This window comes from Callorhinus ursinus, unplaced genomic scaffold, assembly GCF_003265705.2.
Source record: "Callorhinus ursinus isolate GAN/ISIS: 27379988/994484 unplaced genomic scaffold, GSC_fseal_2.0 scaffold63, whole genome shotgun sequence".
Taxonomy (NCBI): domain Eukaryota; kingdom Metazoa; phylum Chordata; class Mammalia; order Carnivora; family Otariidae; genus Callorhinus; species Callorhinus ursinus.
In genome coordinates this window covers 4,317,976-4,340,927 of record NW_027397125.1, presented here as the reverse complement: position 1 = coordinate 4,340,927, position 22,952 = coordinate 4,317,976, and the positions used below count along the sequence as shown (strand labels likewise).

The following is a 22,952-nucleotide window of genomic DNA, read 5'->3' as shown; positions in this document are numbered from 1 at the left end:
GACATCTTGGCTCTTTCCACAGTTTGGCTATTGTGGACATTGCTGCTATAAACATTGGGGTGCACGTACCCCTTCGGGTCCCTACATTTGTATCTTTGGGGTAAATACCCAGTATGCAATTGCTGGCTCATAGGGTAGCTCTATTTTCAACTTTTTGAGGAACCTCCATACTGTTTTCCAGAGTGGTTGCACCAGCTTGCATTCCCACCAACAGTGTAGGAGGGTTCCCCTTTCTCCGCATCCCCGCCAACATCTGTCATTTCCTGACTTGTTAATTTTAGCCATTCTGACTGGTGTGAGGTGGTATCTTATTGAGGTTTTGATTTGGATTTCCCTGATGCCAAGCGATGCTGAGCACTTTTTCATGTGTCTGTTGGCCATTTGGATGTCTTCTTTGGAAAAATGTCTGTTCATGTCTTCTGCCCATTTCTTGATTGGATTATTTGTTCTTTGGGTGTTGAGTTTCATAAGTTCTTTATAGATTTTGGATACTAGCCCTTTATCTGATATGTCATTTGCAAATATGTTCTCCCATTCTGTCAGCTGTCTTTTGGTTTTGTGGACTGTTTCTTTTGCTGTGCAAAAGCTTTTTATCTTGATGAAATCCCAATAGTTCATTTTTGCCCTTGCTTCCCTTGCCTTTGGCGATGTTTCTAGGAAGAAGTTGCTGCGGCTGAGGTTGAAGAGGTTGCTCCCTGTGTTCTCCTTTAGGATTTTGTTGGACTCCTATCTCACGTTTAGGTCTTTCAACCATTTGGAGTCTATTTTTGTGTGTGGTGTAAGGAAATGGTCTATTTTCATTCTTCTGCATGTGGCCGACCAATTTTCCCAACACCATTTGTTGAAGAGACTGTCTTTTTTCCATTGGACATTCTTTCCTGCTTTGTCAAGGATTAGTTGACCATAGAGTTGAGGGTCCATTTCTGGGCTCTCTATTCTGTTCCATTGATGTATGTGTCTGTTTTTGTGCCAGTACCATACTGTCTTGATGATGACAGCTTTGTAATAGAGCTGGAAGTCTGGAATTGTGATGCCGCCAGCTTTGCTTTTCTTTTTCAATATTCCTCTGGCTATTCGGGGTCTTTTCCGGTTCCATACAAATTTTAGGATTATTTGTTCCATTTCTTTGAAAAAAGTGGATGGTATTTTGATGGGGATTGCATTGAATGTGCAGATTGCTCTAGGTAGCATTGATATCTTCACAATGTTTGTTCTTCCAATCCATGAGCATGGAACGTTTTTCCATTTCTTTGTGTCTTCCTCAATTTCTTTCATGAGTATTTTATAGGTTTCTGAGTACAGATCCTTTGCCTCTTTGGTTAGATTTATTCATAGGTATCTTATGGGTTTGGGTGCAATTGTAAATGGGATTGACTCCTTAATTTCTCTCTTCTGTCTTGCTGTTGGTGAATAGGAATGCCACTGATTTGTATGCATTGATTTTATATCCTGCCACTTTACTGAATTCCTGTATGAGTTCTAGCAGCTTTGGGGTGGAGTCTTTTGGGTTTTCCACATAAAGTATCATATCATCTGCAAAGAGTGAGAGTTTGACTTCCTCTTTACCGATTTGGGTGCCTTTGATTTCTTTTTGTTGTCTGATTGCTGTGGTTAGGACTTCTAATACTATGTTGAATAGCAGTGGTGATAGTGGACATCCCTGCCGCGTTCCTGACCTTAGGGGGAAAGCTCTCAGCTTATCCCCATTGAGAATGATATTCGCTGTAGGTTTTTCATAGATGGCTTTTATGATATTGAGGTATGGACCCTCTATCCCTATACTCTGAAGAGTTTTGATCAAGAAAGGATGCTGTACTTTGTCAAATGCTTTTTCTGCTTCTATTGAGAGGATCATATGATTCTTGTTCTTTCTTTTGTTAATACATTGTATCACGTTGATTGATTTGCGGATGCTGAACCAACCTTGCAGCCCAGGGATAAATCCCACTTGGTCCGGGTGAATAATCCTTTTAATGTACTGTTGGATCCTATTGGCTAGTATTTTGGTGAGAATTTTTGCATCCATGTTCATGGATATTGGTCTGTAATTCTCCTTTTTGATGGGGTCTTTGGTTTTGGGATCAAGGTAATGGTGGCCTCATAAAATGAGTTTGGAAGTTTTCCTTCCATTTCTATTTTTTGGAACAGTTTCAGGAGAATAGGTATTAGTTCTTTAAATGTTTGGTAGAATTCCCCTGGGAAGCCATCTGGCCCTGGGCTATTGTTTGTTGGGAGATTGTTGATGACTGCTTCAATTCCCATAGTGGTTATAGGTCTGTTCAGGTTTTCTATTTCTTCCTGGTTCAATTTTGGTAGTTGGTACATCTCTAGGAATGCATCCATTTCTTCCAGGTTATCTAATTTGCTGGCATAGAGTTGCTCATAATAAGTTCTTATAATTGTTTGTATTTCTTTGCTGTTGGTTGTGATCTCTCCTCTTTCATTCATGATTTTGTTGATTTGGGTCATTTCTCTTTTCTTTTTGATAAGTCTGGCCAGGGGTTTATCAATCTTGTTAATTCTTTCAAAGAACCAACTCCTGGTTTTGTTGATCTGTTCTACTGTGTTTTTGGTTTCTATTTCATTGATTTCTGCTGTGATCTTTATTATTTCTCTTCTTGTGCTGGGTTTAGGCTTTATTTGCTGTTTTTTCTCCAGCTGCTTTAGGTGTAGGGCTAGGTTGTATATTTGAGACCTTTCTTGTTTCTTGAGAAAGGCTTGTATTGCTATATACTTTCCTCTTCGGACTGCCTCTGCTGTATCCCAAAGATTTTGAACAGTTGTGTTTTCATTTTCATTGGTTTCCATGAATTTTTTAAAATTCTTCTTTAAATTCCTGGTTGACCCATTCATTCGTTAGTAGGATGCTCTTTAGCCTCCATGTATTTGAGTTCTTTCCGACTTTCCTCTTGTGATTGAGTTCCAGTCTGAAAGCAATGTGGTCTGAAAATATGCAGGGAATAATCCCAATCTTTTGGTACCGGTTGAGACCTTATTTGTGACGTAGGATGTGATCTATTCTGGAGAATGTTCGATGGACACTAGAGAAGAATGTGTATTCCGTTGCTTTGGGATGGAAAGGTCTGAATATGTCTGTGAAGTCCATTTGGTCCAGGGTGTCATTTAAAGTCTTTATTTCCTTGTTGATCTTTTGCTTAGATGATCTGTCCATTTCAGTGAGGGTAGTGTAAAGGTCCCCCGCTATTATTGTATTGTTGTCAATGCGTTTCTTTGCTTTTGTTATTAATTGCCTTATATAATTGGCTGCTCCCATGTTAGGGGTATAGATATTTACAATTGTTAGATCTTTTTGTTGGATAGACCCTTTAAGTAGGATATAGTGTCCTTCCTCATCTCTTATTACAGTCTTTGGTTTAAAATCTAATTTGTCTGATATAAGGATTGCCACCCCCGCTTTCTTTTGGTGTCCATTAGCATGGTAAATGGTTTTCCAGCCCCTCACTTTCAATCTGGGGGTGTCTTTGGGTCTAAAATGAGTCTCTTGCAGACAGCATATTGATGGGTCTTGTTTTTAAATCCAATCTGATAGCCTGTGTCTTTTGATTGGGGCATTTAGCCCATTTACATTCAGGGTAACTATGGAAAGATATGAATTTAGTGCCATTGTATTGCCTGTAAGGTGACTGTTACTGTATATTGTCTGTGTTCCTTTCTGGTGTATGCTGCTTTTAGGCTCTCTCTTTGCTTAGAGGACCCCTTTCAATATTTCTTGGAGGGCTAGTTTCGTGTTTGCAAATTCCTTTAGTTTTTGTTTGTCCTGGAAGCTTTTTATCTCTCCTTCTATTTTCAATGACAGCCTAGCTGGATATAGTATTCTTGGCTGCATATTTTTCTCGTTTAGTGCTCTGAAGATCTCATGCCAGTCCTTTCTGGCCTGCCAGGTCTCTGTGGATAGGTCTGTTGCCAATCTAATGTTTCTACCATGGTAGGTTACATATCTCTTCTCCCGAGCTGCTTTCAGGATTTTCTCTTTGTCTTTGAGACTCGTAAGTTTTACTATTAGATGTTGGGGTGTTGACCTATTTTTATTGATTTTGAGAGGGGTTCTCTTGCCTCCTGGATTTTGATGCCTGTTTCCTTCCCCACATTAGGGAAGTTCTCTGCTATAATTTGCTCCAATATACCTTCTGCCCCTCTCTCTCTTTCTTCTTCTTCTGGGATCCCAATTATTCTAATGTTGTTTCGTCTTATCGTATCGCTTATCTCTTGAATTCTGCCCTCGTGATCCAGTAGTTGTTTATCTCTCTTTTTCTTAGCTTCTTTATTTTCCATCATTTGGTCTTCTGTATCGCTGATTCTCTCTTCTGCCTCATTTATCCTAGCAGTTAGTGCCCCCATTTTTTATTGCATCTCATTAATAGCCTTTTTGATTTCAACTTGGTTAGATTTTAGTTCTTTTATTTCTTTTTTTTTTTAATAAATGTCTATTTTAATGTTTTTCACAATAGAATAAATACTTCTCTTGATGACTGTAGACACGTAAGGCTGGTAGTATTCAGAACCACCACAGTAATGGTGGTCTTCCTGATCGGTATGTAATCTTAAGTAATTATAAGGAATTACTTCTCTGAAACTGCTGTCAAACCAGCAGGACTGCATTTATGCATCCATCATTTTCAGGGTTGTTGGTAACCTGGGCATATTTGCCCCAAATAACTTTGCCTCCTTGTGTCACAAGGCCCAACTCACTCACGTTCACCTCAATTACAGTGCCTTTGGTAATAACACCCAAAGTTGTATATAGTGGGGATGAAGGATTCTTTTTTACACCAAGTATTGGCAGGCAAAAGGTGGCTTTCAATTCAGGATGTGTTACATGGGCCTTTTTGAAACGTAAGCCCATTGGTCTAATGAATCTTTCATATTTAGGTGGTTTTCGAGTAAAGCCGTCCCCAACAAAGCAGACTTTAGTGACCATCCTTTTCCATGCTTTCTTCTTTCTCTTTCCTGTTCGAATCACTTTTAATACCTCTGTTTCTCCCTGGGCACGGACTTTGGGTAAAGGAACTTCCCATTTTCCCGCTTTCTCTTTTCGTTTTTGTTTAATCATATTGGAAAGTACTTTAGCTCGGGACTGTCCCTCTCTGTCCAGTAGATATGCAGGTACTGCTCCTTGTGGAGTCTTTTCATCATTCTTTTGTTTGGTGTTTCTCTTTTCATGCATCTTGATAGTCTTTTTCATTTGTATTTTCTCAGCATGGCGCTGTTTATGGTAGAGCTTAGCTTTCAGACCAATCATCTTTTTTGCCTTCTTTGAACGTTCATGAGCCTCTCGACCTTCTTTCTTTCTTTTTTTCTCATGGTAATCCAAACGATAGCCATATCGCTTCCGGTGTAACTCAATATATTCATTTTGTGGCATGGTGACGGCCGCAGAGCCGTTGGGTGCAGCTGCCGGGGAGCGTAGAAGCTCTCAATTTTCGGGTCTCCCAGACCCGCGAACTGACTCCACGAAAAGCCGCGACGGGAAAGAGTTCTTTTATTTCTCCAGGAAGGGGTTCTCTAATAACTTCCGTGCTTTTTTCAAGCCCAGCTAGTATTTTTAAAATCATGATTCTGAACTCTAGGTCCGACATCGTACTAATGTCCATATTTAGTAGGTCCCTGGCAGACAGTACTACCTCTTGTTCTTTTTGTTGAGGTGATTTCTTTCGTCTTGTCATTTTGTCCAGAGGAGAATAGATGAATGAGAGAACAAAATGCTAACAGGTTAACCACGTCCCCAGAAAATATACTCTAAACAAATCAGAAAAGACCTGAAACCAGGGGAAAAGAAAGGGAAAGAGAGAAAAAAGAGAAAAAAAAAAAACCAAAAAGATAAAAAGAAACAAACAAACAAGAAAACCGAGCCAAAACAAAAAAAAACATAATATGATCAAATATGATTGGGCTAGTGCATAGAGCACTTGCACACACTAGATTTTGGGTGTATTTTGGTCTGTTAGAAGAAAGTGCCTCCTAAAATTTTAAAGAAAGAAAGACTTATATATGTACAAAATAAGGGTTGATATATTGAAGAGAGGGAATATTACTGTAAAGATTAAAAGTATAAAAAATTTTAAAAAAGCCATTGGTAATGTGCTTGAAAAAAGAAGAGGATTAAAAAAAAAAGAAAGAAAGAAAGAAAAAATGGGGGAGAGAGTGTGATCAGGCAGGAGACTAGAACAAAGCCATACACTAGAGATTTAGGGTATATTTTGATATGTTAGAAGAAACTGTATCTCAAAATTTTAAAGAGAGAACAACTTATATATATATATGCTAAAAATAAGGGTAAGTACTATGAAGGGATAGAATATGACTAAAAATGAAAAATGAAAATGCTTTTTTTAAAAAAGGGATTGATAAGATGTTGGCTGAAAAAGGGAAAAAGAAAAATTAAAAAAAAAGTTAAAAATTAACTTTGAAAGACTAATGAATCATGTTAAAAAAGCCATGAATTCTATGTGCAGTATTCCCCTAGCGCCGGAGTTCTCCCATTCTCATTGATTGGTAAACTTGGTCTTGGCTGGCTGTTCTTGCTGATCTTCTTGGGGAGAGGCGTGTTGCCATGGTTCCCAAATGTCTTTGCCAGAGGCGGAATTGCCTGGCCCTTGTCGGTCCGGGCTTAGCAATCTGCTCGGGTTTGCTCTTGGGAGCTTTTGTTCCCTGCAAGCTCTCAGTACAGCTTTGGAGGATGAGAGTGAAAATGGCGGCCTCCCAATCTCTGCCCGTGAGGAGCCGAGAACTCGGGGCCCTGCTCCTCAGTGCGCCCCCAGAGAAAAGCAGTCAGTCACTCCCGTGTCCCCCGTCTTTGGCCGCACTCCGTGCTCACCCGGCCTGTGACCAAGCATTTCTGTCTCTGGCACCCGACTCGATGTGGAGTCTCCAAACCCAGCAGATCCATGCGGTGCACTCCTGCGCCGCTCCTTCTGGGGGAGGAAGGGGAGTCTCTCCGGGTCTGCCGCTTGTTGGGTCCGGGTCTGCCGCTTGTTGGGTCCCTGCTGGAGGAGCAGTGGCCCGACTTTGCCGAGGATCACAGTTTATGGCAACCCCGAGCTGAGAGCCCGCGCCTTGGCTCCGTCTCTGCAGCCGGCTTCCCCGCTCCGATACCTGGGAGCTCTGCCACACTCAGGCACCCCTGGTCTTTCTGTGACCCCGAGGGTCCTAAGACAACACTGTCCCGTGAGGGTTCCATCCCCCGCTTAGCCACTGGAGCGACGTCTCTCAGCGGAGCCACTTCTAAAAGTTCTGATCTTGTGCTCCGCGGCTCTATCACTTGCCAGAAGCGGCCGACGGAGGCCCCCTCCCCCGCTGTCTATCTTCCCGAATATCGCCTCGGATTCACTTCTCCGCACGTCCTACCTTCCAGGAAGTGGTCGCTTCTCTGTTCAGAGAGTTGTTGCTACTCTCTTCTTCGATCTCCTGTTGAGTTCGTAGGTGTTCAGAATGGTTTGATCCCTATTCAGCTGAATTCCTGAGACCAGATGAAATCCAGGTCTCCTACTCCTCCACCATCTTACTCTGCCTCCCGATAATATTAATTTTTAATGAATAAAAATTCATAGCAAAACTTGGAAGAGAACTTACTTAATTCGATTTTTTTAAAAATCTACAATGATGTCAATGAAAAAGCAGAGTAAGGAACTCCAAATTCCATCTCTCCATCAAAGCAAGAAAAAAATGGGCAAAAACTTTAAGAATCAGCTTTTTCTGAATTCTGGAAATTAGCCAAAAGTTTGCAGGACCATTTCAAGAAAACCAGCTTAAAAAAAAAAGAGATTTATTTATTTGAGAGACAGGGGGAGAGAACCTCAAGTAGACTCTGAGCACAGAGCCTAATGTGGGACTCGATCTCAGGACCCTGAGATCATGACCTGAACAGAAATCAAGAGTCAGAGGTTTAACCAACCAGCCACCCAGGTTCCCCCAAGTCAGCAACTTCTTGATAAGAACAGTAAACTTTCTGATACAGAATTTAATGTAATGGAGATAAAGATACTCGCTAGACTTGATAAAAGAGTGGATGTACTCAGTGAGAACTTCAACAAAGAGATAGAAAATATTAAAAAGAACCAGTCAGAGCTGAAAAATTCAATAACTGAAATAAAAAACTCACTAGAACAAATCAACAATAAATTAGAGGATGCAGGGGTGCCTGGGTGATTCAGCTGGTTAAGCATCCGACTCTTGATTCTGGCTCAGGTCACGATTTCAGGGTTCTGAGATCAAGCCCCATATCAGGCTCCACCCTGGATGTGGAGTTTCTTGAGATTCTCTCTCCTTCTCCTTCTGCCCCTCCCCTACCTCCCTCTGAAAAATAAAAAAAAAAAAAAGATTAGAGGATATAGAATGGATCACTGATTTGGAAGTCAAGGTAATAGAAAGCAACAAAGTTGAGCCTGAAAAAGAAAAAAAGAATAATAAAAATAGGTTAAGGGAACTCTACAATATCATTAAGCAGAATGACATTCATAGTATAGGGATCCTAGAAGGAGAGGAGAAAGAAGAGGGCAAAAAACTTATTATAGAAATAATAGCTGAAAAATTCCCTAATCTGGTAAGGAAACAGATGTGTAGGTTTGGAAAGCTCAAAGCCCATAGCAAAATGAACCCAAGGAGGCCCACACCAAGACATATAATGAAAATAGCAAAAAGTAATGTTAAAGAGGGAATTTTTAAAAATTTTTTATTCATTTTTTATTTATTTAAATTCAATTCAACATATAGTACACCATTAATTTTTGATGTAGTGTTCAATGATTCATTAGTTCTGTTTTTTAAAAAAAAGATTTTAAACCTCCTCTGCATTTTTAGAATAAGAACAAAGTTTCCTTTTTTTTAATTAAGATTTTATTTATTTATTTGACAGAAAGAGAGATGGCGAGAGCAGGAACACAAGCAGGGGGAGTGGGAGAGGGAGAAACAGGCTTCCTGCAGAGCAGGGAGCCCAATGTGGGACTCGATCCCAGGACCCTGGGATCATGACTTGAACCGAAGGCAGACGCTTAACGACTGAGCCACCCAGGTGCCCAAAGTTTCCTTGGTTTTTGCGACAAAATAATTTTCATGGTATTTAGTATCTACTTAGTTCTTTTTAGTAATAGAATGCATAGTATAAGTTGCACAATTAGCTATTGGGCCAAACATTACATTTTTTAAAATTTTATTTTATTATGTTATGTTAATCACCATACATTACATCATTAGTTTTTGATGTAGTGTTCCATGATTCATTGTTTGTATAAAAGAGGGAATTTTAAAAGCAAGAAGAGAAAATAGTTATGTACAAAAAAAAACCCCTATAAGGCTATCAACTAATTTCTCACCAGAAATTTTGCAGGCCAGATGGAAGTGGTATGATATATTCAAAGTGCTGAAAATAAAAAAAACTACAACCAAGAATACTCTACCTTGCCAGGTTATCATTCACAATAGAAGGAGAGATAGTTTCCTAGACAAACAAAAGTTAAAGTTCATCAGCACTCAACCAACCTTGAAAGAAATATTAAAGCGATTTCTTTAAATGGAAAGAAAAGGCCATAACTAGAAGAAAATTATGAAAGCAAAAAATTTCATAGGTAAAAACAAAAAATATAGTAAAGATAATAGATCAGTGATTTATAAAGCCAGTGTGGAGGTTAAAATGCAAAAGTAGTAAATCAACAATACGTACAAAAACTCATCAAGGGATACACAAAATAAAAAGATGTAAAATATGACATCATATACATAAAATGTGGAAAAGGGTATAAAAATTTAGTGATTTTAGAACATGTCCAAACTTAAGCCACCATCAATTTAATATACGGTGCAATACATATAAGATACTATATATGAACCCAATGGTAAACAGAAATCAAAAACTCATAATAGATACACAAAAAATAAAGGAAAAGATTCCAAGTATAATGCTAAAGAAAACCATCAATTCACAAGGAAAAGAGCAAGAGAAGAAGTAAAGGAACATAAAAGGACTTCAGAAACAATCAGAAAACAATTAACAAAATGGCAATACTTACTTACCAATAGTTACTTTAAATGTAAATGGACTAAATATTCCAAAAAAAGAACTAGGGTGACTGTATGGATTAAAAAAAAAAAAATCAACTATATGCTGCCTACAAGAGATTCACTCCAGACTTAAAGACACACACAGACTGAAAGTGAAGGGATGAAAAAACATATACCATGCAAATGGAAGTGAAAAAAAGTTGGGCAGCAATGTTTATATCAAACAAAATAGACTTTAAAACAAAGACTGCAGTAAGAGACAAAGAAGGGCACTACCTAATGATAAAATAATCCAATGAGAGGATATAACAATTGTAAATATATACACACACCCTACATAGGAACACCTAAATACCTAAAACCAATATTAACAAATGTAAAAGGAGAAATTGACAGTAATACAATAATAGTAGTAATACAATAATAGTTAACACTCTACTTACATCAATGGATAGATCATTCAGACAGAAAGTCAACAAGGAAACAGTGGCTTTGAACATATTAAAATGGACAGACTTAACATAAATACAGAACATTCCATCCCAAAACAGAATACCCATACTTTTCAAGTACACATGAAACACTCTCCCAGATAGATCATATATTTAGCCACAAATCAAATAATTTAAGAAGACTGAAATCATATCAATTATCTATTCTTTTTTTTTAAAGATTTATTTATTTATTTGAGAGAGAGAGAGTGCACATGAGCAGGGGGAGGGGCAGAGGGAGAGAGAGAATCTCAAGCAGACTCCATGCTGAGTGTGGAACCCAATGCAGAGCTCAATCTCACATCCCTGAGATCATGACCTGAGCCAAAATCAAGAGCTGGATGCTCAACTGACTGAGCCACCAGACGCCCCACAATTACCTTTTCTGACCACAACAGTTTAAAACTAGAAATCAATTACAGGAAGAAAAACTGGAAAAAAACACAAATGTGTGGAGGTGAAACAACATGCTACTCAACAATCACGGGGTCAATGAAGAAATCAAAGACGAAATTAAAAAATACATGGAGACAAATGAAAACAAAAAGACAATGGTTCAGAATCTCTGAGACACTATTAAAACAGTTCTAAAGGGGCAGTTTATAGCAATACCTGCCTACTTCAAGAAACAAGAAAAATCCCTTCACTGACATGTAGAATTTAAGAAAAACAAAAGAGAAAAGGAAGAAAAAAGAGAGAGACAAACCAAGAGACAGACTCTATACAGAACTGATGGCTACCAGAGGGCCGGTGGGGGAGGAATGGGTGAAAGAGGTGATGGGGATTAAAGAGTATACTTATTATGATGAGCACTGAGTAATGTATAGAATTGTTGAATCACTATATTGTATACCTGAGACTAATATAACACTGTATGTTAACTATACTGGAATTAAAGTAAAAAACTTAATAAAAAAAGAAACAAGAAAAATCTCAAATAAACAGTTTAACTCTACACCTAAAGGAAGTTGAAAAGAAGAACAACCAAAACTCAAAGCTAGAACAAGGAAAGAAATAATAAAGATTGGAGCAGATAAATGAAACAGAGACAACAACAACAACAACAACACAACAATACAAAAGCTTAATGAAACCAAAAGCTGGTTCTTTGAAAAGATCAACAAAATTGATAAAATTTTAGCCAGGCTCATCAGAAAAAAAGACAGGACTCAAATAAGTAGAATCAGAAATAAAGGAAAATAAATAACAACTGACACCACAGAAATACAAATTATAAAGAATATTATGCAAAATCATGCCAACAAACTGGTCAACATAGAAGAAATGGATAAATTCCTAGAAACATAGAATCTTTCAAAACTGAATCATGAATTAATAGAAAATTTGAACAGATGGATTACCAGCAATGAAACTGAATCAGTAATCTAAAAACTCCCAACAAACAAAAGTACAGGACCAGATGGTTTCACAGGTGAATTCTAACAAACATTTAAAGGGTTCATACCTATTCTTCTCAAACTTTCCAAAAAAACAGAAGAGGAAGGAAAATTTCCAAATTCATTCTGTGAGGGCAGCATTACTGTGATATCAAAACCAGACAAAGACACTACAAAGAAAGAAAACTATGGGCCAATATCTCTGATGAACATAGATGCAAAAATCCTCAATAAAATAGTATTAAACCAAATTTAGCAATACATTAAAAAAAATCATTTACCACAATCAAGTGGGACAAAACCATAGTTAACATCATACTCAATGGTGAAAAACCAAAAGTGTTTCCTTTAAAGTCAGGGACATGATGAGTGTGTCTACTCTCACCTCTTTTATTCAACATAGTCCTATAAAAGACTTGTACTCTGAAAAATATAAGACATTCATAAAAGAAACTGAAAATGACACAAAGGGAAAGATACACCATGCTCGTGGATTGGAAGAATTAATATTGTTAAAATGTCCATACTACACAAAGCAATCTACAGATTCAATGCAATCCCTATCAAAATACCAACAGCATATTTCCCAGAACTAGCAGAAATAATCGTAAAATTTGTATGGAACCACAAAAAATCTTGAATAGCCAAAGCAATCTTGAGAAAGAAAAACAAAGCTGGAGGTATCACATTTCCAGATTGCAAACTATACTACAAAGCTACAGTATTCAAAACAATGTGGTACTGGCACAAAAACAGATACATAGATCAACAGAATAGAGAACCCAGAAATAAACCTGTACTTATATAGTCAATTAATTTAGGACAAAAGATGCAAGAATATACAATGAGGAAAAGACAGTCTCTTCAATAAATGATGCTGGGAAAACTGGACAGCTACCAATAAAAGAACGAAAGTGGACTACTTTCTTACCCCTCACACAAAAATTAACTCAAAATGAATTAAAGACCTAAATGTGAGACCTGAAAACCAGAAAACTCCTAAAAGAAAACATAGGCAGTACTCTTGGATATCGGTCTTAGCAACATATTTATGCATATGTCTTCTCAGGCAAGGGAAACACAAAGAAAAATAGACTATTGGGACTACACTATAATAAAAAGCTTTGCACTGCAAAGGAAGCCATCAACAAAACAAAAAAGTAACCCACAGAATGGGAGAAGATATTTGCAAAATGATATATCCCATAGGGGATTAATATCAAAATACACAAAGAACTTATACAACTCATCACCAAAAAAATCCAAACATTACAATGAAAAAACAGAGGATCTGAGTAGACATTTTTCCAAAAAAGACATACAGATGGCCAATAGACACATGAAAAGATGCTCAGTATCACTCCTCATCAGGGAAATGCAAATCAAAACCACAATGAGATACCACCTTTTATCTGTTAGAATGGCTAGTACCAAAAAGACAAGAAATAACAAGTGGTGGTGAGGATGTGGAGAAAAGGGAACAGTTGTGCACTGTTGGTGAGAATGCAAATTGGTGCAGTTGATATGGAAAACAGTATGGAGGTTCTTTGAAACATTAAAGATATAAATACCATGTGATCCAGTAATTCTAGTACTGGGCATTTACCCAAAGAAAATGAAAATACTTATTCAAAAAGATATATGCACTCTGAGTTTACTGTATCAGTATTTACAATGGTCAAGGTATGGCTAAGTGTCCATTGATAGACGAATCAATAAAGAAGATGGGATACACACACAAAACACACACATACACACACACACACACACGTGCACGCAATGAGATATTATTTAACCATAAAACAAGAATCAGATCTTGCCATTTGTGACAACAGGAATGGCCTTAAAGGGAATTATCCTTAGTGAAATAAGTCAAACAGAGAAAAACAATACCATATGATTTCACTTATACGTGTAATCTAAAAACCAAAACAAACAAACAGACTCTTAAATACAAAGAACAAACTGGTGGTTGCCAGAGGGAAGGGGAGTTGGGGGATGGACAAAATAGATGAAGATTAAGAGGTACAAACTTCCAGTTATAAAATAAATAAGTTACAGAGATAAAAGTAGAGCATAGGGAATATAGTCAATAATACTGTAACAATGTTGTATGGTGACAGATGATGACTTATTGTGCAGAGTATAGAGTAATGTACACAAATGTTGAATCATATGTTATACACTTGAAACTAATATAACACTGTATGTCAATTATACTTCAATTAAAAAAAGCACAGCAAACTTTGTGGCACTTTGATGGACCCTAGTCCTATCCCCTGTTCCACAGCTCATCACCTCTTGTGAAAATAGTAACTGATTTCTAATCATGGCAGTTGCAGAATGAGCTAATTTGCAAAGAATTATAATTATTTGTTCTAACCTGTCTGGTGGCTCCCTGGAATACAGGTTCAAAAAGCTTGTCTTTATTTTCCCTAACTCAAAACTGGCCTAATTCTAAAGCTGCTTCCCTGGAGGCATTTTTTTTTTTTTAAGATTTTATTTATTTATTTGACAGAGAGAGAGACAATGAGAGAGGGAACACAAGCAGGGGGAGTGGGAGTGAGAGAAGCAGGCTTCCCGCTGAGCAGGGAGCCCGATGCAGGGGCCCAATCCCAAGACCCTGGGATCAGGACCAGAGCCGAAGGCAGATGCTTAACGACTGAGCTACCCAGGCGCCCCCCTTGGAGGCATTTGTTGAAAACTTTTACAGGCTAATATTTTAGCCACCGCTGACTGAGGTGATAGAAAACAGTTGGGAAAACAAGAGATTAACCAAAAAGCTTGGGAGGAAAGGCTGAGGAATGGGATGCTCTGACATTCCTGGGAATCTAGAAGTCTACATGCATGCTCAGAGCTGTGAGCATGCTCAGAAAAGACCTGAAAATGACAAAAGTTCTCACTACCTGATGACCTTGAGTGTCTTTGGAAACACAAAGTAAAGGCTAAGGCAGAGTTGTAAACTGCCTGGCTGAGTATGGAAGGCAATCTCCAATACATACACAGAAACCATGGCAAAGACTGGAAGAATTTTGGGCTCTAGGCATTTAAAGAAACTCTGTCCAATTATTAGCTGATCACTAAGCTAATGAAACAGATTTCAGTGGCCACACGTGACAAAAAAATACAGGCTTCATAAAATTAGTTCAAAAAAGCACTAAACAAACAACTACAATTAGACCAAATAACAAATCCTAGAAAGGAGACAGAATCTGGTTTCTAGAGTTGTCAAGTTATAATATTCATAATATCTGGTCTTCAATAACAACAAAAAAAAATTACAAGGCCTGCAAAGAAAAAAGACAATATGTCCCATACAAGGACTAAAGATATAGAAACTGTGTCATCATCACTGTTAAATGCTACAGCACGGATGAACCTTGAAAACATTATGCGAAGCCAAACACAAAAGAGCACATACTGCATGATTCTAATTACATGGGATGTCTATAATAGGCAAATTCATAGGGACAGAAAGTAGATCAGTGGTTGTCATGGAAGAGGAAGGCTGAGAATTGAAATTAACTGCTAACAGGTAGAGGGTTATTTTACTTTTTTTGGTGTGATGAAAATGTTCTCAAATTAGATAGTGGTAATGGTTGCACAACACAGTGAAGAGACTAAAAACCACCAAAGTGTATGTACTTTTAAATGGTGAATTTTATGTTATGTGAAATATATCTCAATAAAAAATTCTATAAAAAGCTGGCAACATACGTTGTATTTAATAATGAAAAGATGAAATTTTAATAAATAATTTCAATGATGAAATAAATTTCAGTGATGGAAGTTTTTGAGATTGGAAATGAAACAAGGATACTTGCTATCATCACTTCTATTCTACATGTATTAGAGATCCTAATTAGCACAAATAAAAGTATAATATACAGATAAATAGAATTGAAAAATAAATTTAGCAAGGTTGCTGGATATAAGGTAATTACACAAAAATCAATTATATTTCTAAATAGAATTAGAAAGTGAAATTTAAGAAACAATATCATATATGGTGTCATCTAAAAACACTAAATACCCAGGAATAAATCCAAGGAAAAAATATGCAATATGTACATACAAAAAGTTGTAACACATTATTAAAAAATTTTTAAATATGTAAATGAATGGGTTTATTCATGGTTTTTAGAATCAATGCTGTCTGGATATCAATTCTTCAAAAATTGATCTACATATATTCAATATACTTCAAATTAAGTATTTCAGCTGAATAATTCGTGGAAAATGACAAGCTACTTTAAAAATTTATATGAAAACATAAAGTGGTAATCTTATAGAAGGAAAAATAAGTTGGAAAATTATTGCACCAGGTACTTATTATAAATCTACAATAATTAATACTGTATGGTATTGGTGCAAGATGTACAAGTAGATTAACAGAACAAAGTAGAAAGCCTGAAAACAGACCCACACAGTTATGAACATTTCTTTTAAATAAGGATGGTATTTGTAGAGCTGTAGGAAGCAGTATTTTCATTAAGTGAGCCAACTGGTTTGGCAAACTTTTGAAAAAAAATTTACATTTAAACATTACTTCACCCACACACAAAAATAAATTCCAGATTATTGATCTAAATGTGAAAAACAGAACATTAAAGCTTATAGAAGGATTTAGTAATATTTTTATGACTTTGAGGTAGGAAGAGATTTAAACACAACACAAAATACACCAAGTATGGAAAGGAAAGGAAAAGCATGATGATTAAAATTAGTAACTTTGGTCATCAAAAGACACCATTAAGAGAGTGAAAGGGCAAGCCAGAGTGGGATAAAATATATGCAGAAGATCTATTTATGAAATATATAACAAACTCTTTACAAATCATCATTAGAAAACACAGGCAAACCAATTAAGAAAATACTTGAAAAGACTTCACATAGGAAATTATCAGGGTCCAATAAGCATAAGAAAAGGTGTTCATTCAATCTTATTGATCAAAAAATATGCAAATTAAACCATAATTAGATTTCACTACATACCTACCAGAATGGTTAAAATACAAAAGACTTGACCAAGTGTTGGCAAGAATGTAGAGTAACTGGAATTTTCACATCCTGCTGCTGACGTATAAGTTGGTAAAAACATTCTAAAAAACTGTTTAGAAGGAAAGTTGAGCTTTACTGCAACTTAACTTCAAAACAGAAATTTACACATATGCATACTAAAGTACAATAACATTCATAGGACAATTATTTATTGTAGTGAAAAACTGGAAAAAATACAATTTTCAACAAAAAAAATTCTGCTATACACATTAAAGAAAACGAATGACCTACTGCTACACACAACAATGGACAAATCTTACAAATATAAGACTAAATGAAGGAAAGCAGATGCAAAAGAGTACATATGGAATGCGTTATGGACTGAATGTTTGCGTTCCCCCCAAATCCTATGTTGAAATCCTAACCCCCAATGTGATGGTATTAGGAGGTGGGGCCTTTGGGAGATGATCAGGTCATGAGGGTGGAGCCCTCATGAATGTGGTTAGTGTCCTTGCCAAAGAGACCCCAGAGCACTCTCTCACCTCTTCTGCCATGTGAGGACACAGCGAGAACACTGCGGTCTATGACTTAGGAAGAGGGCCCCCACCAGACACCGAACCTGCCGGCGTCTTGATCTTGGACTTCCCAGTCTTCAGAACTGTTAGAAATAAATGTGTGTTGTGTAAGCCACCCAGTCTATTATATTTTTGTTATAGCAGCCTGAATGGACTAAAACAGGATGATTCCATTTAGAAACTTCAAACAGCAGGTAAAACTAATCAACGATGTTAGAAGTCAGGATTGTTTTATCTTTGTGGAAGAAAAGGAAGGTAGAGACCAGGAGGAAGAACAAGGGAGGCGTCTGGAAAAATGGCAATATTCTATATCTTCTTGATTTTGGCAACAGTTAACTTGGTTCACCTGTGACAATTCACTGAACTGTATACTTATATTTTATGTACTTTTCTGTATTTTATTTAATTAGAATAAATTTTTTAAAGTTTACTTACCTGTTTTTTCTGTGTTTTGTTTCTGTTTTCTAGCCAATCATCCATTTGTTCCTCAATTTCTTCTATAGAAGTTCCATGATCATAAGATTGAATATATGCACTTTCTAAAGGCATATATACAGGAAATTCAGGTTTTGGTTTTTTTACTTTAACTTTCTTCTGTTCTAAAAATGTTTAAGAGAATAAATTATTGATGTTTGTTAAGAAAGAAAATAATTTTTAACATTTTATTCATATACTGAATCTTGAAAAAACATATATTGTTCTTTCATCAAAACAGAATTATATACAATGGAATATAATTCAGCCATAAAAAGGAATGAAATCTTGCCATTTGCAACAATATGGATGGACTGCAAGGGCATTATGCTACGTGAAATAAGTCAGAGAGAGAGAGACAAATGCTGTATGATCTCTCTTATGTGGGGAATCTTAACAAAACCAAACAAAACACCCCAAAAAACCCAGCTCACAGATATAGAGAACAGATTGGTGGTTTTCAGAGGCAGGTGTGGGGAGTGGGAGAAATGGGTGAAGGGGGTTAAAAAAAATTACAATTGCTTTGCTATAAATAACTAGCTGTTTTATTGTGCATTAGCTACTGCACTGTTTTTAAATGAAACTCAGAGATACTAATGATGAGATGATGATCACGATATAACCACCATGTCAATTTGTATATATCTCTAGTTTTCAAAGTACTTTTTATGAAACGTTTCATACTAACACAATGAAAAAAGCCTGGTCATAATAGTGACATAATATTGGGCAATTAACTTAACCCTTAGAACAAGTGTCTATTTTCTCATCTGTAAGAGAAAGCTAAATCTAATCTTATAAAGCTGATATGTGGAAAATGATATAACGCTAACATACTACTTGGTGCAAAAGTGGCTCTTGATAAATAGTATATACATTCATCTTTTCGATATTTTAACAAATGCAAAATCTAATCTGATGGCACCAGGGGTAGTTATTAATAGATGGCTATCAACTGGCCTCTTCATTAAAGCCCTTTTGATTAGAGTCAATATTGAGAAGCAACTCCACTCTTAATTGCTATAGTCAAATTCTGTAGTCAAATTTCTTATAATCATATCTTCACCATTGTGTGTGCATGTGTGTTTGCATATTCTCTAATGCTGATGTAGTAAAACTAATACAATATTGTCATAGAAATAGATAAATTCCTAGAACACAGAATCCATAAACGTTTCAATTCAGTGGGAAAAGGATTTAATAAATGATGCTGGCACAACTGAATATCCAGTTGAAAGAAAACTGGACAGAATCTTACACAATACACAAAAATAAATTCCAGTTAGATAAGAGACTTGACTTTAAAAACCCAAATAATAAACATCTTGCAAAAAGAAATCTAGAAAACTACATGTACTATTTAAAGGATGAGGAAATCTTAACTAAAATGGAAATACAGATGCTATAAAAAGATAAAGGAGAGAATAAACAAATCAAGAGAGAAATAATACATTTGAAAGGAGTATCTACAATTCAGAGTACAAACGATGACTGATATAGAGAACATATAAAGAGATATTATAAATTACAAGAGGATAAGGACCCAACAGAAAAAAATGGGCAAAAGTCACAAAAGAACAAATCTAAATGGCCAAGAAACAAAAGATACATCCTCTAAAGGTTAAAGAAATGCAGTTTGGATTAATAACATATGATTTTATACCTATCATATGGGCAGAAATCTAAAAATCTAATAAAAGGTACTGTTGGCCAGGAAAGGGCCATCTCTACATTGGTGGTAGAAATGTGAATTATTATATTATAGCCTTTTTGGGAAGTGATCTAAGAGAACCTGTTAAGATTAAAAAAAAAAAATTTTTTTTCTCCAGCAATTCCCTCAGAAGTAAAAGCATTAAAATGTAATTGTATGTAAGTACATGGGTATATATGTATGTCTGTACAATTATTTGTTATTCATAGATACAAAACTGTTAACATAGTAAATGTATATTAGGAGAAATTAGTAGGAGAATAATTGTTGGTGATGTATCTATACTAAGGAATATTAATTTGTTATCAAAAGATATTGAAGTAGAGCTATACCGATTGACTTACAGAGATTTTCATGAGTTCGGGAAATAAAAGCAAGATGGAGAAAAGCATGTAAGATTCTCTATTTGCAAAACAAAATAATGCCTCTTCAAACCTCTACATATGCCTGTGTATATATATTCATCTAAATGTATTTGAATATCATTATAAAAGCATGGAGAAAAATATGGATGAGTGTCTATAAGGTATATAGGGGGTAGAGATAAAGAAAAGAGGAAGCATAGAGACAATGAAGGAAAAGAGAAGGAACATATCACTAAAAAATAAATAATATATATGAATGTATACTTATATATTTTTATAAAGTTGTAGGTATAAATATAAAAACAAAATTTAAAGATTATATAACATAAATCTATCTAAAAATACAACTTCTAAAATCAATAAACCCACAGCTTATAAATATTCACTGATTTCTTGCTACTTTACTAATACAAGGCTAAGACTGTAGCATCTAACATTGTGCGCTTGGCAAAATCTTTCATATGTTAGAAAAAATGTGTTTTCAAAATATGTCTAAGGGAAAAAAAGACCTCTATTTGCTAACTACCCTCATCTTTCCTGCAAATTTCTGGTTTCAATAAACTCTATATAATTAGTATGGGCCCAGCTATCATGATTTTTGGCATTATAAACACATCCCTACTTATAGTTCATCCAAGAAACACAAATCAATGAATCATGGAACACTACATCAAAAACTAATGATGTACTATATGATGACTAACATAAAAAAAAAGAAACACAAATCTAAGATTTTTTTAGCAGTATGATGAATTTTATAGGGAAATTTTTGAGTTAAATAAAAGGTATAGAGTATTTTTGCTAGAAGAGTAAGCTTTTAAATTTTTATTTTCTTAATATACAACGTATTATGTTTCAGGGATACAGGTCTGTGGTTCATCAGTCTTACACAATACACAACACTCACCACAACACATACCCTCCCCAATGTCCATCACCAAGCCCCCCCCATCCACCCACCCCTCTCCCCTCCAGCAGCCCTCAGTTTGTTTCCTGGGATTAAGAGTGTTTTATGGTTTGTCTCTCTTGGAAGAGTAAGTCTTATTAGGCATCAAGTTAAGATAGATTGGTTCTTCTTAATGACAAGCCTGACAAAGGCTAGAAACAAAAACAAGCCAACCAACCAAACAACAACAAGAAAAATCAAACAACAAAATCCAAAATAAACAAATCAAAAAAGAAGTAAAACCCATGCTACCTTAAGTGTCTAGTGACTGAAGAGAAATGGTTTCCTCTCAAAAGAAAAATTTATTCAACATGATTGTCAAAGGAATGAGAAATGAGCCAAATATCATTTTAAGGGAGTCCTTCCATTTAAGGCTCTTATTCAACAAAATGACACAGTTTGGGTCCAGGAACAAAAAACAAAAAAACAAAAAACTCTGGCATAAGTTGCCTACCTTCTCATATATTTGGAAACTTACACTAAACAATTCAACTAATAAGTCAGCCATTTAGATCAAATACTTCCTGTCACACACTGCAACAGTGTTTATTATGCTAAGGCACATTTGCTGAATAGTAATTTGGGCTCTTTGACCATGAACCTGAGGATATTCTTTAGGTCTTTTTTTTTTTTCCTTTTTAAAGATTTTATTTATTTGACAGAGAGAGCGAGCGAGTGAGAGAGAGGTGGAGCAGCAGGCAGAGGGAGGAGAAGCAGGCTCACCGAGCAGGGAGCCCGATGCGGGGCTCGATCCCAGGACCCTGGGATCATGACCTGAGCCGAAGGCAGATGCTTAACCGACTGAGCCACCCAGGTGCCCCTGTTCTTTAGGTCTTGATTAACACTTGTACCTCTATGGTTTTGAAAAGAGTAGAAAAGAGTTTAAACTGAGAAAGTCATAACATCTTAAGTTATTACCTTCTTTTTTTAGCAGGCACAGAGGATTTCTCTTTGGAAATGCTGAGACAATAGTGCAGCAGATATTAATGAAATGTAACTTGGAAGAGGAAAAGGAAGGAAGTTTTAATCAGTTTTGAGCATTATACTTAAAATCCAGAACTGAAAAACTAGATTATGTCAGAAAAGTTATCAGAACAGTAAGGAGATTTGAAATCATGTCATTAATATGAAAAGTGGTAGAAAAATGAGAAAACAAGAAGTCAGAAAAACTAGGTTCTGTATCTTTAGTCAATCACCAATACATTAGTATTTCCTTCACATTACTTATCTCTAAGTCTCCACCTGTAAAATGAAATATCTGCTCTACCTATCTCACAGCACAGTTGCAGAAATGAAATCTTGACTTGTACAGGAATGTGCTCTAAATATTAAGGAGGGATAGAACTATGTGTTAAACTAAGCTCTTGATAAAATTCCCTTCACTTCCATCTGCTTCTTCCAATATAGTTCCCATTCCTTCAGCCTACTGGGGTCCCAAATCTTGGAGTCATCAATTTCCCCTTCTCTCTTACATCCTGTATGAAATCCAGTAGGAAATCTTGTTTCTAACTTCAAAATACGTAAGAATTCCATTTTTTTACTTTTATCACTCTGATCCAGGCCATCACCATTTCTTGTCTGTCTTACAACAACTCCCAACTGGTTGGTCTCCTTGTATCAAGTCCTTGTTTCAGTCTGTTCTTAACCTCCCAGCCAGAATTCTTAGAACATGTATCAAATCATGTCACTCCTCTGCTCAACCTTCCTAGGACTTCCCATTCCAGAGTAAAATCCAAGTTCTTACTCTAAGTGAGTATGCCTCCCATCCCCACCCATTCATCATCTTTCTGACCTCATTTTAATATTCTCCAGTCTCCTTGCTGTTCCTAAAAAATGCAAACCTTTCATCAGTTGCCTTTTCCTGAAAGCCACTCCCTCACCTGCCTTGCTTACTCCCCAACCTCCTGCAGGTCTTTGCTCCAATGTCTCTCTATTACCGAAGCCTTCCTTATCCCTGCAGTAGGCCTGCCACATCCAC

At 36.3% G+C, this 22,952-nt stretch overlaps 2 protein-coding genes across 3 annotated transcripts in view; both read right to left on the bottom strand.

The window, feature by feature from the left end:
• Positions 1–22,952, bottom strand: part of DNAJC1 (DnaJ heat shock protein family (Hsp40) member C1) — a 222,870-nt gene that overhangs the window by 89,746 nt on the left and 110,172 nt on the right. For both annotated transcript variants that reach the window (XM_025891920.2, XM_025891921.2), the window contains exon 8: positions 17,914–18,077. In XM_025891920.2, the coding sequence (XP_025747705.1) occupies positions 17,914–18,077 (164 nt within the window). The remainder of the gene's footprint in view (positions 1–17,913; positions 18,078–22,952) is intronic.
• Positions 4,463–5,471, bottom strand: LOC112838985 (ribosome biogenesis protein NSA2 homolog). The gene has a single exon (XM_025891844.2). It carries the CDS (start codon positions 5,381–5,383, stop codon positions 4,601–4,603), a length of 783 nt encoding a protein of 260 aa, XP_025747629.1. The 5' UTR covers positions 5,384–5,471; the 3' UTR covers positions 4,463–4,600.